Source organism: Mycotypha africana (genome assembly GCF_025528875.1).
Source record: "Mycotypha africana strain NRRL 2978 chromosome Unknown BDF20scaffold_12, whole genome shotgun sequence".
NCBI classification, from domain to species: Eukaryota; Fungi; Mucoromycota; class Mucoromycetes; order Mucorales; family Mycotyphaceae; genus Mycotypha; species Mycotypha africana.
The window spans coordinates 733,782-747,706 of NW_026515736.1; the positions used below are offsets into that span (position 1 = coordinate 733,782).

Here is a 13,925-nt window from a genome sequence, read left to right on the forward strand (position 1 = left end):
TTGTTAATAACAGCTGCTGTATACTTGAAATAAGCAAATCTCCACACTTTTTTTTTTCTCAAATTACTATCAGAGCATAGGTAACAATAGCCACACTTATGGAAGTATATATTGATGCACTGATACATTTGTTTAAGAGAGATAAAAACCTAGCTTCAATCTGAATAATGTAATGCACATAAGCCCGTGTTGTATTTGTAACCTTCATTTGAGTATTTCCAATAACTGATTTTCTGCCAACAATAAGCGAGTCATTTAAGAATCATTGGCGGTGATGCTCTAAATACTTAGTATATGAACTGAACTTAGTCTAATGCTATGTAATCCCTGAATTGAAAAATTTAAACCAAATGGCGCATAAAGAAACGATCCCATGAACACGTTAAAGGGCACTTTGAAAATTGGTATTGTCGATTCACGTCTACATCTTGTTTTCTGTTCTCTCCTTTCTCTTCCAGGCCTAAATATAAGGATGCACTATTGTTGTTTTATTTTACTTACTACAGAAAATGATAGATTATTAGCAATCGTATAATTCTTCAGTGTCATACTCCTTTAAAATAGCTTTGACCACACTAGCCTTTTTTCGGTCAGTCTCCCCTCCTTTTTCTTGTTTGTGGACCTGAAATACATGTGGATAGCATCGTCATTATTGGAGCGTGAGTTAAGTCTTTATTAACTTTTGGTAAAATACTCACACTTTCTTACAATGGCTCTTTTTACTGTCCCTCCTGCTTTAATCAACACCGCGCTCCGCAGGCTCAGTCTTCAATATAATATTACCACTATTCGGTAAACCTTAAATTTCATTGAAGACCGTATTAATGCGTTACGGTGATGGCACCTAACAACATCATTGTTATACCTATCTCTCCGGGAATACTACACCTTACCACACCAAACGAATATTACACCATTTTGGTCCACGGACTATGGAGTTTGAACCCACCGTTTCGGTCTTTTATAGATTGACCCGTCGTCCAATTAATTCTTGCAGGTAAGTTTGCTTGAATTTACAACTTCAAAAGCAAGTACTGATTGGCCTCAAATCTTCTTTTCCCTTGTTACAATAATACTTTACTATCTTGTTCTGATGCTATAAAGATATTCGCAGTGTATGCCCTAATAAACACTGACTGCATTTCTCTCAAACAATGGCTACATGATTCCTTTCCCGCTTGCTTCATTTTATATAGCTTTTTTTTTTGCCTCTTTTTGCTTTTTCTCATTCTGGGTCTCGCTATACAAATATTTTGTTTACTCTGTTCTCTATCAATATATTTATCCGCGCCTCAAGTTTACAATACTAAGTTTGATCAACAATTGAATTTTCTAGGTTCAGGTCCGCCATTCTTAACAACAACCTTCACATGCCCCTTCTTTTATCAAATTGAATTTCTGATTGCCCTGCAACCAACGACATTGATTTTGATTGGCCATGGCATTGCTTATGGACGAACACTGTATGCATTCTGTCACATCAAATTTGGAGTGACTCGTGATGTCGAGTGTCTTAATAATGATTGGATCAGAAGCAAAGCTGCTGATAACTTTTGATATATGATGCATGAGGGATGCAATGTAAACAAAGTTAACTGTAGGTGATAATTTTCCTTGAGAGAAAGAAAAACTATCCTGATACTCACATTGCTTTATTAATAGAATGACTCTTTGACTGGATAGAAGGGGGCTGCTTTACTAAGGGGCTTTTCTATTATAAAGCCTAGTCAGTCGTATTGAAGGAGAACTATGCTTTATTATAACAGTAGTAAAATGTTAAGACGATAGGGAACCTCTTTCTATCTGTAATCTGTATACTGAAAATGTGCAGTGGCAACGTCATATATCTCCCTTGATCACTTTGCTTGGAAAGGATAAAAACGCTGGTTGTTAGCTGAGGAAATACAAATCATAGAACGGCAAATGAACGGAAGGATCAGTAACAATAAGGAGGGCACACAAGCACGATTAGATATACTTGGATGTGCAGCATTGAAAAGGGACGACATAAAGTAATAGCGCGATTAAGTACAGAAGATCCTTTTGGTGATACCGCATAGAAATGTTAACTTTTTTTGCATCAATGAAATTTGCAGTCGTAAAGTTATCTATACAAGCAGCAGCCGCTTTGTTATTTTATTGTAAATTGTATACTTGCAATTTCCTTTGTCTCCTTTTTTTTTACCTTTCTTTATTCTTCTTTAGTGTTGTTACCTTTCCTCTTTCTTCTTTTTCTTTCCAATTAACCCGATTATTTTATTGTATCATCTTAAAGAAGAACCTCTAGGGTGTATTAAAGAACAAACAAACTGTTTACAAGCATCTTTCTCTTTTACTCCACTGAATAGAATTTTAAAGGCAACAAATTACATTGAATACAGCTTTATAACTGAGCAGGATTTGATACACAGACATGAAATATGGAGAAGAGCTACAGCAGAGTATATTTGCCCCTTGGCGGCTATCATACATTTCCTATGATGTGCTCAAACATGAATTAAAGTCTCGGCAGCTTGATCATGGCTGGTCAGAAAAGGACGAAATCGAATTTGTTGGTCTTCTCGAAAATGAGCTCACCAAAGTATACGACTTTGTCAACGCTAAACTATCAGAAATAGATGCTCGCATTCTTTATTGTGAACGCACCATACAAACCCTTCAAAAAAATCCCACAATGGCATCAGATGTCAATTACAGTATCATGGATGAAGCCCTAACCGAGATTCTTTTTGACGTCAACGACCTTTCTCGTTTCACGCGCGTCAACTTCGTCGCCATTCAAAAGATCCTCAAAAAGCATGATAAATGGACAGGCTTGAATCTCAAGCATGATTTTGTAGGCAAGCTTCGAGAAAAGCCTTTGGACAAGCAACGTTTTGACGTAGCGATTATATATATCTCTGCATTGCATGATATCTGTCGTAATCGTGGAAAGTCATCACCTGGTAATAGTGCTTCAGGAGGAGATCAAAATGCCTTCGAACGTGCGACAGCTAAATATTGGATTCATCCTGATAATATCACTGAAGTCAAGTCTATCATTATGTTGCATTTACCAGTGCTGATTTTTGATAAAAATAAGAAATGGGAACCTTCGGATTCAGCTATTTCTAGCGTTTATTTCGATAATCCTAATTTTGATTTGTATACTGGTAGACTACAACGAGATGAAGGTGCAGAAGCTATACGTTTTAGATGGTAAAGTATTTTTTGTACTTTTTTCTTGTTGTTACTAACGGGGAACGAAGCGAAAGCTTAATTATAGATACTCTCTGATGATACTGTGAAATTTCCTATTCATATGTATTTTACTAACGACTCTAAGACAGATGACAATTCCCCTTTTCGTTTTTTTTTTTTTTTTTTTTTTTTTTTTTTTTTTTTTGTTTCTTTGCTGGTTTTCATTGTCCATTTCTCCTTCAATCCCCGAGAAAAGCCTTTTATGGAACTTAATGGTCTCCTAATACAATTAAGGCTCACACAATCATTTTAAACATGACATTTGTAGGTACGGTCCGATGAATTCGACAAATATCTTTATTGAACGTAAGACTCATCATGCTTCTTGGCTTGATGGGGCGTCTGTCAAAGATCGTTTTCGTGTAAAGGAGAACCAAGTCAACAACTTCATGACGGGATTATATACAGCTGAACAAATTGTTAAGGAACTTCGACAGCAACAGCAACCCGTTGACAAAAATACCATTGAAAATGTTCGTTTCATTGCTAAAGGCGTGCAGAAATCATTTCGAGAAAGACGGTTGGAACCCATGCTGCGTGCGTTTTATAATCGAACTGCTTTTCAGTTACCTGGAGATCAACGGTTACGTATTTCGTTGGACACTGATCTCACTTTTATTCGTGAGGATCATTTGGATGGACAATGGCGAAGACAGCCTACTTACAATTGGCGCCGTAATGACGTTGGTATAGATACCCCGTTCTCTTATGTGAAAGAATCCGATATATTGCGCTTCCCGTATGCAGTTTTGGAAACTAAACTTCAGACACACCTAGGGCAAGAACCCCCTTCCTGGTTAACGTCCCTGATTGAATCGCATCTAGTACATGAAGTGCCTCGCTTCTCAAAATATTTGCATGGTGCTTGTCATTTTTACCGGGAACGTTTGCCTCTCTTACCTTGGTGGTTGGCTGAATTGAACGTGGATATTCGAAAACCTCGAGCAGAGAACATTGGTTTGACACGGTCCAGAAGCTTTAAACCACTAATTGATGGCAAGTATAGAAGAGCGATGATTGAAGAAAAAGAAAGACTGAATCAACAAGCAGTGGTGCAAGCAGGCGGCGCAATGGGTGAGCATAATTTGATGAGATCAAATTCGGCCCATGAAGTACATGTGGAAAGTGCTACAGAACAAAACCTTTCTGCCTCTGCAAAAAGAGATATTAGAAGTAGTGCATTACCCCCTATCCCGCCAGAAGATAAACCCAATAATTATCAGCAATCGAAACAAAAAGAATCTTCCTCTTCCTCCTCCTCTGTTTTTCCTCAAAATCTGCAAAAGTTCCCTTCCACAACTAACGGTAATAATACGACAACCACTAATCAGCGTCAGCAACAATTTCATCAAAATACAGTCATGCCCAAAGCCAGTGTTAGCAATCATAGTCTTAGCAATAGCCATAAGTCTGCCGCTGATCTAGAATTAGGCATTCCCGTTACAGGTGACGAACTATTTTTATCTGCTAACAATAACAGCACCATCAATGCTGCTTCGGCTAACGGTAATGGTAATGGAAAACCACAACGTCAGAAAGTCAAAGTCAGAGTGGAGCCCAAGGTTTTCTTTGCCAATGAACGTACTTTTATCTCTTGGTTACAATTTTGTGCCTTATTGTTAACGGTGGCTTTAAATTTGTTGAACTTTGGTGATATGGTTTCTCGTACTGTGGGTGGTATCTTTATCGGTCTGTCAGCAGGCATCGCTATTTATGCATTATATCGATTTGAAAAACGTGCTTGGATGATTAATCGTCGTATAGATGGCCGGTATGACGATCTTTGGGGACCTGCAGTTTTGTGTATTTTACTAGTAATTGCTCTTATTGTAAGTAGATGATATCACTCTTTAACAATTTTTTACTCTGCTAGATTCACTAATTTATTTTATTTTTTTTTTCTTTTTCGTTTTTGTAATGCAGGTTAATTTCTATCTTCGTTTCCGTTAAATTCTAACTTTAACAATTCTTGAAGTTCTAATATTTATTTTAACATCAGCAATCTAATTACAACTGTAATAGTAGTAGTAGTTAAAAAATAAAAAAAAAATAAAAAAAGAAATCCAGAATCATGAGTATTGAATGTCTGGCCTTATTCCATTATCGTTATAAAATCGTATATCGTACAAATAAGTTATTCTTGACTTTAACAATTGTTTATAGAAATGAATTGGTTCTGGAATCTTACTACTTTTTATTCACTTTGCATTTTAAAAACTAACACTGTCAATCATTGCGCCTAATGCCATCACGATATTATTTCCCATCACAGTCTCCACTTTTTCTTCCAGATGACGTTTGGGATCTTGTTTACCCACATGCCTTGTCTTCAATTGTTCTGGTGTCATTGTTAATTCTTCCTGTACGGATTTGTTGTAAGCCTCTGCTAATGTCAGCATTTGTCCCACACTTTTTTCGTTCAATTCAGTATGTTCTGTAAAGTTATCTAATGTGAGACCATCTGTCCAATCTTTTTTATGCAAATTTAACAACATCTTTTCTTCTAATTCATTCTTTCGATAATTGATAGCGATTGAGTAATAGTGGCGGTTGAGGCCATGGATCAAAGCCTGAATAGAAGGTTTGTTGAGGTGACCAATGTTAGAGGTAGTTTGACGAGGTTCTTGGCCTAACATGACAGTTTGAGGGTTGATGAGACGGAAAGCGTCAATCACGACTTTACCCTTGACGGACTGAATAGGATCCACGACGACAGCAACTGCACGAGGATTAAGTTGTTCGAAACTCTGTTGTGTATTAATATCGACACTGGATAACCAGCAGCCAAAACCAGGGTGAGAGTGATACCAACCTACTACCATTTCAGGTCTATATTGTTAAAGTAGTTGTAAGTACACGCTATTCATCTTTCATATGTAATCTATGATGATTCGCTCTTTTCAAAATTTGGTTAAAACCACGCTGGTAGTCGTTCCTAATCATACCTGCCAGTCTGCTTCAACATATCCAACATTTTTGTTTGAAATACTGGGTCCACAGCTTCTACTGATACGCCAGTACCACTTTGAGGCATAGCGAACACATCAATAACACGAACTGTATAATCATCAACAAATTCGCCTAACATTAAACCCATGACTTCCATTGGAACACCAGCACGGCCTAAATTTATAAGCAAATTGGGCTTTAGCTGTTAAAAATCTATACGATGATACATTGGCGTAACTCCAATGCTGTGAATCTGCGTTACCATGCTTTAACATCTAAATGCAATTTAGGCGATGGGTTAACTATCTGAGTGCTTCCTCAAATTTGAGTTTATCTGTCAATTACCTTTAGAAGAGCGAGGGAAGAGATATAGACCATTTCAGCATTGTCGACAGTGGGTGTATCCATACCAGGCTGCATACCCTATTAATAGCAAATAATGGTATGTGTGGGTTCGATTAAATTACTGGCGAGACAAGCGGATCTGTAAGCTGTTGCGTAAAGTACCTGTCCTAAACCGGCTGCTGCAGATCCAAATAAACGTTGAAGTCTTTCCATTATAAATCAAACGTTTGATTGTGTTAAAGATTTATTGTTGGTAAAGAAATATATAGAAAAGAAAGAAAAGAACTTGCTTTGTTTGATTGACTGATTACTACTCTTCCAGCGGAAGTGACGCGCGTTAAAGCAGAAGTAAAGAGCTTCTGAGTATGAATTTTGCTCACCGTCCAAACGCACGTCAACGTCATTTTTCAGCCCTTTTAGAGAAGCCGCATAATTGTGAAGCAAACAGAAAAAATGTCGCCTTCAAGTACAACTGGGCATTGAAGCCGGTAACAACTTTAAAGTATTCAATTTCACATTGTACTTGATACAGACATCTTGATCAAACTTACGCTAAATCCTGTATGTACGGATGAAATTGGTAATTCATCCAGTCGATCTGTCATATAACCCGTATATTTTGATACCTATCACTCAGGTATGTTATTAATCATTTGTCTCATTCAAAACATTCAGCATACGTTGTGCAAAAGGTGTTTACTGTAAAAAGTTATTAGAAAGCATTGATTATAGCCTGTGTAAATTATTGTAAACAAATTCAACCTCTTGTTAGGAAATACATTCTAAAAAATGATGAAAAAGAGCTACCAAATTTGATATATGTTTTCATGCTTGTATTAATTTATGAAGTCTATACTAGGATACTATTCATTGCGGATACAAAATCAACAACAAGATATTTGATTGTCTCTACTCGACTTACTACATGTATACATTACTTTCGGATTGCACAAGGAGGCCCTGTGTACTACAAGTTGCTTCGTTACACGATTCGCAATTTTTCGATTTGCCATTAGCCGCATGTGATAAGAGCACTGGGGAAGTGTTAATTTTGATTGATAAAAAGTGCTTAATACAGTCTTTTCGGTTCCGTTTTGGAAAGCATTGAGTTAATTTTAAGATCAAAAGAACAAAACTATTGGGAGTTTTAAGTACAATATTTTGGATAGATTTTCGATAAAATGTAGACTTATTCACCTGTAGAATCTTTTTGTCTCTCGACAAGGAGAGACAACCATATTGGAGATGGTGCTTTGTCAAGTGGTCTGAGGATGAGATCGAGTGAACTCAGCAGGCCTTCTTTCTCCTACCCCGATGGCTTTAGAGATGCTAGACATATTCTTCACCGCGTTGACGTCAGGATTCCAATAAATATTACAATTGTTGCAAATCAATATCGCATGGATCGTCTGTCCGTTGGCGGCAATTAAGTTTTCCAAAGTCTCCTGTCTACATGAATTACAAGCCTACAATCTAGTGTTAAAAACAAATTTCACACTTAATAATTCCTCAACGTAGACAAGCGAAAAAAAGTGCAATATTTATCATACGCATTGACCAAGCGTTACATTATATTCGAAACTCTCATATCATACTAAAATAATAGATCAGATATATACCAAGAGTGTTACTAAAAAAAATATGTTTCTCATGTATAAACGTGTAGGCTCATTATTATTGAGTATTTATAACAAAATAATAGGAGTATGTTTCCTTTTGGCATATTTTGCGAATGCTCCCACTAAGACTGTTGGTGTTTTTGTGTTGCTATTCACTTCTGCTTACCTTCTATTAAACAAAGTTCCGAATCCAATGCCTTATCTATCGGCTTTATCTTGCATGAAGTTCTAGATAGACTTCATTCCTTCTTCATAGTCAAAGATTAATTCTTGTTGCTGGCCTTCGCACTAACTTTATCAAAAAAAAAAAAAAAAAAAAAATTATTTTTTCCCTCCTTGTCATGTATAGCGAACTGTAGTGTATATTCCAAAACGTTGCTTTTCGTTGTATTCTAGTCCATAGAAAGATTCGAGATTGTCCGTATTAAGCGCAATAAACATATACAATCGTTTTGTTCGTTTACTTGATAAGTTTCCTGATTGAGAATTTTTGTATACACATCAGGAGATATGCGATATAAAACAATAAATGTCGGGTAGATATTTCTTGAAGCAAGATGTAGTAAAGTAGCTAGCTTTAAAGAATAGTCTAAGAGCATCAAATGGATCAAAATTAGAGTCCTTGATAACATAAATTGGCTATCACTATATTGGCCCATTTTATTAAGTCCGGCTCAACTACTTTTGAAGGCTGTCGATTGCTAACATCGTCTAAGTCTTCTACAATGTGTGAGTTTTCTTTGGAAATAGTTTTCTTTTTGAAGATTTCTTTATTGAGAAGTAACAAATTTAGTCACATATCACATAGCGGTGGGACATGGAAAGGATGAAGACAATATTTGTGCTGGCAATCAGTCAAGAGCAGCCGCTTCCCGCAAGAGCTGAGAAGATAGGTTCAAAGGGATAACATTGTGGGCTTTACAGAGTACGGATAGTGTGAGATTTCTAATGATCACCTGCGCCAAATATACACAGTATTTACCTAATCTATTATGTGTATTTTCCTATTCTCTCATACCATCTATTATAACGGTCTCAGGCATATACTTTCTCTAGATCGTCATTCATTGTAATAAAATGTTATCTGTTTTTCGTATGCTCGAACGGAATCTGCAATTGCAGAGCTTTCAGTTCAATAAGATCTATATTGTATCCTTTCAAGAGGGATTGTGAAGAGAAAATATGTGAGAGAAGGGTTGGTCAGACTGTTATGCTCCCATTCCTAAAGGTGTTATGCACTGAACATTTGCCATCAGTCCAATTTTATCTTTAAAAAGCGTTCAAAACAGATTGCAAAATTAGTTCCATATTGAAAAAAAGAGGCCGCTTTATTTATTTTTTCAATAATCCAAATCTGAAGCGAAAATACAGTAATGATAAATGCTGAGAACTCTTGGTTTTTTAATATGAATTAAAAAAAGGGAAATAACGCCTAGGCTAACAATATACTTTCCTTTAATTTTCTCTCTTCCAACTGCTGTCTTTTGCGATTAATTTCATTAGCAACACATTTTGGAGCTAATCTTAGGTGCTTGTATATTATGAATAGGAACGATGAAGTTAAAGTAAAGTCCTTTGAAGAGTTTAAGCTACAGCCTATCGGACATGCTATTTCGGGTGCTGATGGTTCCACTATTGCCAGCTTGTTTATCTATCCGCTAGATATGTAAATTATACGGAAATTGGTATACGATTTACGTCGAGAATTAAGGGCAAACACAGAAAACTAACCATTAGTATATCTTGTTTATAGATCAACAATTCGACTGCAACTCAATAACGATAAAAAAGATAAAAAAGGAATTCTACACACTATTTATGATATCTATCAACAAGAGGGTGGCCTCAAAGCACTTTACGCTGGTCTTGGCTCTGACACAGTTGCTACTGTCCTTTCTAACTTCATTTATTTCTATTGTTATACAGCACTCCGTAATCTACAAGAGAAGCTAAATCGATCTATGGGCAAGCAAAATGCCGATTTGAATATTGCTCAGGAATTGTTCTTAGGATCAGAAGCAGCATTAATTTCAAGATTTTCCACCACACCTGTATCCAATATGACGATACATTTGCAGAGTAGCAGTGCCAGTAGAAGTGCTGATAGTTGTTCAAAAGTACAACAGAGGAGAGGAATAAAAGAAATTGCAACACAATTATCCTAACAAAAGGGCATCAAAGAATTCTGGAGAGGTAGAGTAAAGAATCAACAAGTTAATGAAGTTATCGGAATAAGGAAATGCCATGCCTATGGTCGATATCAGAAACTTTTCAAAAAAGTAAATATTATAGTATATAACCACTATTGCAATTGACCCTTTTCATCCAATTACATTAGGTTACCGCGCCTCTATCATTTTGGTGACAAACCCTTCTATTACCTATTTCGTATTTGAAAGGTTGAAAAGAATCTATACTAACAACAACTGTCACACACTTAACAGTTTTCAAATATTTTTACTGCCTGCTTTATCGAAGAGTATAGCTACCATAATCACTTATCCATTTATACTATTGCGTACTACTATGATTAATGACCAGCATCAACAGAAGCATAACACATCTGCAAAAGTAGGAAGTAGTAGTATGGTAGCTACATATAGAAAAGTTGTGAACGAAAATGGTTATTTGGGCCTATATAGGGGCATGAGATCTCAAATTTTGAAAGGGTTCTTTAATCAAGGCATTATGTACATGATTAAAGATTACTTGGCTAATTACCTAAAATTATTGTTTTACTATCAAACTTTTCGGAAAGTAAAGCCATTACAAATAAAAGTCGAACTCACATATATTCCTCTTGGTATCTCACTTTCTTGGTACAATCTTTTCAAGTCAAGCTGAGACTCGCTCTCAAAGAGGGAGATATGTCATTTTCGAAAGAAGATAAAGTATTGAAAGAACAAAAGATAGTGCAGATAAAATTAACAAAATGCTCGTAACGGACGTAAGTAATAGTCGTTCTTGATTGCTAGAAGGATCAAATAATTCATACATTTGTTAGATTCTACAAGACATCAGAATATATTACTCTATCATTAATTAATGATATTTAGTTCCCTGCTGATTACCCATTGTACATACTTAACAAATTTACCCGTTCTCAAGAAGTTAAAGAACTGGGTTGTTACGTCTTTAGGGATTTCCAGCAAATAGCGATGTAATTATCATTATAATTACCTATAATGACGGCAATTTCAATTTATCATTATATTACTGTCAAAGCAAAAATTGTTGTGCATGATGGCATTTTAGAGATTCTTCAAGTGTAATGATTACTAAAAAGTGATTACACGTATTGTCAAGCCATTCATTTAGGTATTCAGTCATAAACAACTTGTTTTTTTCTTTCATAGTATTTTCAACTGTGAAGATTAAGGACACACCTGCCATAGCCAATGTTCGTAATGACTCTACTTTATTATTGCATAAGTAATAAGTACATATTAAAATATTATTGTAAGTTAAAAGAGAAAGCAAGTCGAAGAGAATTGCAGAGATATTACTCGGTGAATTCGTAATGTATTGCTATTAGAATGATAAAATACGTATACTTTGTCCTCAATGCTAATTGCAGCATAGTTCTGATTCGATACTGAGAGACTATTGTCCCAATTTTCTTACTATGATTTTCATTTTTCAGGCAACTTCTTTTTTAACCAGCTAAAATGTGGGCGTAAAACAAATGCTTTAATCGAGATGTGATCAAGCAGTAAGGCAACAATACGATAATTAAGTCTAATCTTATATCATCAAAGAGAACATTCATAAACATTACTAGGTGAATTTAGATATTCTTTCTTCGCAAAATATTTTATCTTTAAAGAAGCTCTGCTACAATATTTACTCTGGAACCGTTATAGCTAGATTACAGCCCACCCTCATGCCTTATAAATGTATCTTTAACTATTTTAGGATTGATTCATATGTTGCCATGAAACGTTTATATGTCAACTTTTGGGCAAAGTTTCAGGTGTCACCGGAGTTTCGTAACCTAAGCATTCTCCTTCTTTTTATGATCTACATGTGCTTTATTGTTGCTTATTCTCTGTCGTTCCACTGCCCATTTTCAATATCAAAATTTCTCAAAGCCTGAAAATAGCAATATCTGCGGCGAACAAAGCTATGGAAGGACTTATTCATTGCAGATGGTTAAGTTCTTGATGAAACTGTGATATAGTCCGCAACGTACATATTAGCTACACAATGAGAAACAGATTGCTCATTTAACTGGGGGTTGAGTTATTTGTCAAGCTTTAACCCACAAGCAGACTTCTGCAAAAGAATGATATGACTACAAACCACATAGTTTGTTCAGTGGCCATCTCCGCTTGACAGCTCAAAGCACTCTGAAGCGAAGAATGATAATTGCGTTTCAGTGTTTGCACATTTCCAAACAGGTAATCAACATAGCGAGAGAGTCAGTTGGTTATATGGTCATAGCACTTTGATTCATTGTGCAGTCCTAGCTTCGTCGGAAGCGTTTTCACCTTCGTGTCTCAGATCCACCTACCTGCTTGGAAATAACAGAGTAATTCCCTCGCTTTTCTGCTCTTCTTCTGTTGATGAGGGATCCAAATCTACTATTTTGCTGCCATGTCTTTGTAAAATTAAGCCAACTATGGCCTTTCGGCAATAAACACTCTTTAGATTGAGCTGAGTATATCAACTCCTAACCAATTATGGAAAGGTTAAAAAGTTCTAGGTCCCCCTCCCCCTTTCCTCGGTATCCAATTTATTGTGGAGGACTTGTTTATCTGAAGAGCTATTTTCAGCTATTTCCGTTCACAGAATTTTGGTTGCCTAGATTCCACCAATCAGTTCAAGTACACATCCAATCGTTTTATTCATGCGGACTAACACAATTATGGTATCAGAAGTCCCACGGCTCATAAATTCATATAAAAAGAGCCGAAAGTTAGGCGATCATTTTTAGTGCATTATTCACTCTTACATTAAATTAGATAACGCATAACTTGTGCATAAAATGGATCCTGGTTATAAGCTGCTTCAACATATCAAGACTGTCCCTAATCTCATCAATGAAGACCCAAGTATAACTACTCCCAAGAACTCTAGCTTCATGGATTTACCTTGGTCCGAATTCTCCAAGTTGTTGGCTACTAATGATAACAAGCATCGTGTTTCCACTGCCTCCAGTACAGATACAAATATTAGCAGCAAGTCAACTACTGCTAATTCCAGTTCCACTGACCTAAGTTCTCTGCAAAATATTGAGGAGGAAAGCATTCAACTGGGTAACTGGGATTCTATGACAGGTTATCAAGACGTATACCATACTATAAGTAGAACCTCAAGTCCTTAATTACAATTCTGCAGGCTAAAAACTCATTGCTATTCAACCAAGTCCTACCTACTTCTCAAGACGCTTTACAGCATCAAATACTACTATTATTGTCATATCATCACGCATTTTTCCTTGTTTCTGTTTTTTTTTTTTTTTTCATATGCTTCTTTCGATTTAATATTATTATATCATTTAAAATAAATAATAATGATAAAATTCTGAAGATACCACATCTATTGGCACCAATAGATATTACATTGGTATCTCGAACGAGCAGAAGATATGAAACGCTCGATGGCAATCACAAACCCTGGTTGCCTCACCAAATTCTTTCAAGCATTTTCCATTAGTTTCATCTGGAAATGGTTTCATATTTAACTGCCCTAGATGCCTATAGGTGGCTAATATCTATGCCGACAGCTATGACTTGCATTAAACTCAGGCATTCCTCTATAGTAAAAACT

The 13,925-nt window shown here is 36.1% G+C and overlaps 5 protein-coding genes across 5 annotated transcripts; 4 read left to right on the forward strand and 1 right to left on the reverse strand.

The window, feature by feature from the left end:
• The first annotated feature begins 2,132 nt into the window (after positions 1–2,132).
• Positions 2,133–5,337, forward strand: BDF20DRAFT_896226 (VTC domain-containing protein). Its single transcript, XM_053082497.1, has 4 exons — positions 2,133–3,198; positions 3,509–4,740; positions 4,826–5,069; positions 5,164–5,337. The coding sequence occupies exons 1-3, from the start codon at positions 2,414–2,416 to the stop codon at positions 4,861–4,863; spliced, it is 2,055 nt and encodes a 684-aa protein (XP_052931869.1). The 5' UTR covers positions 2,133–2,413; the 3' UTR covers positions 4,864–5,069; positions 5,164–5,337.
• On the reverse strand, positions 5,265–6,825 carry BDF20DRAFT_896231 (26S proteasome non-ATPase regulatory subunit 14). Its single transcript, XM_053082498.1, has 5 exons — positions 6,697–6,825; positions 6,535–6,612; positions 6,452–6,464; positions 6,186–6,363; positions 5,265–6,069 (listed from the first exon to the last, which is right to left on the reverse strand). The coding sequence occupies exons 1-5, from the start codon at positions 6,745–6,747 to the stop codon at positions 5,451–5,453; spliced, it is 939 nt and encodes a 312-aa protein (XP_052931870.1). The 5' UTR covers positions 6,748–6,825; the 3' UTR covers positions 5,265–5,450.
• Positions 6,826–6,973: 148 nt separating this feature from the next.
• Positions 6,974–7,553, forward strand: BDF20DRAFT_896233 (uncharacterized protein; the record flags this gene model as incomplete). The annotated part of the gene is made up of 2 exons (XM_053082499.1): positions 6,974–7,171; positions 7,251–7,553. Exons 1-2 carry the CDS (start codon positions 7,106–7,108, stop codon positions 7,548–7,550), a joined length of 366 nt encoding a protein of 121 aa, XP_052931871.1. The 5' UTR covers positions 6,974–7,105.
• A 2,141-nt stretch (positions 7,554–9,694) lies between these two features.
• BDF20DRAFT_827685 (mitochondrial carrier domain-containing protein) lies at positions 9,695–10,997 on the forward strand (the record flags this gene model as incomplete). Its single annotated transcript, XM_053078183.1, has 3 exons — positions 9,695–9,819; positions 9,907–10,270; positions 10,446–10,997. The coding sequence occupies 3 exons, from the start codon at positions 9,695–9,697 to the stop codon at positions 10,995–10,997; spliced, it is 1,041 nt and encodes a 346-aa protein (XP_052931872.1).
• Positions 10,998–13,140: 2,143 nt separating this feature from the next.
• On the forward strand, positions 13,141–13,479 carry BDF20DRAFT_916947 (uncharacterized protein; the record flags this gene model as incomplete). Its single annotated transcript, XM_053084515.1, has 1 exon — positions 13,141–13,479. One exon carries the CDS (start codon positions 13,141–13,143, stop codon positions 13,477–13,479), a length of 339 nt encoding a protein of 112 aa, XP_052931873.1.
• Positions 13,480–13,925: the final 446 nt, after the last annotated feature.

Excerpts from the sequence above, each read along its gene's own strand:
- BDF20DRAFT_896226 (XM_053082497.1), top strand. The coding sequence starts at position 2,414 with ATGAAATATGGAGAAGAGCTACAGCAGAGTATATTTGCCCCTTGGCGG. Across the intron at positions 3,199-3,508 it reads GAAGCTATACGTTTTAGATG|GTACGGTCCGATGAATTCGA; the intron begins GTAAAGTATTTT and ends TGACATTTGTAG. Across the intron at positions 4,741-4,825 it reads CACCATCAATGCTGCTTCGG|TTTTATCTCTTGGTTACAAT; the intron begins CTAACGGTAATG and ends CAATGAACGTAC.
- BDF20DRAFT_896231 (XM_053082498.1), bottom strand. The coding sequence starts at position 6,747 with ATGGAAAGACTTCAACGTTTATTTGGATCTGCAGCAGCCGGTTTAGGA. Across the intron at positions 6,613-6,696 it reads CAGCAGCCGGTTTAGGACAG|GGTATGCAGCCTGGTATGGA; the intron begins GTACTTTACGCA and ends TGCTATTAATAG. Across the intron at positions 6,070-6,185 it reads ATGTTGAAGCAGACTGGCAG|ACCTGAAATGGTAGTAGGTT; the intron begins GTATGATTAGGA and ends TTAACAATATAG.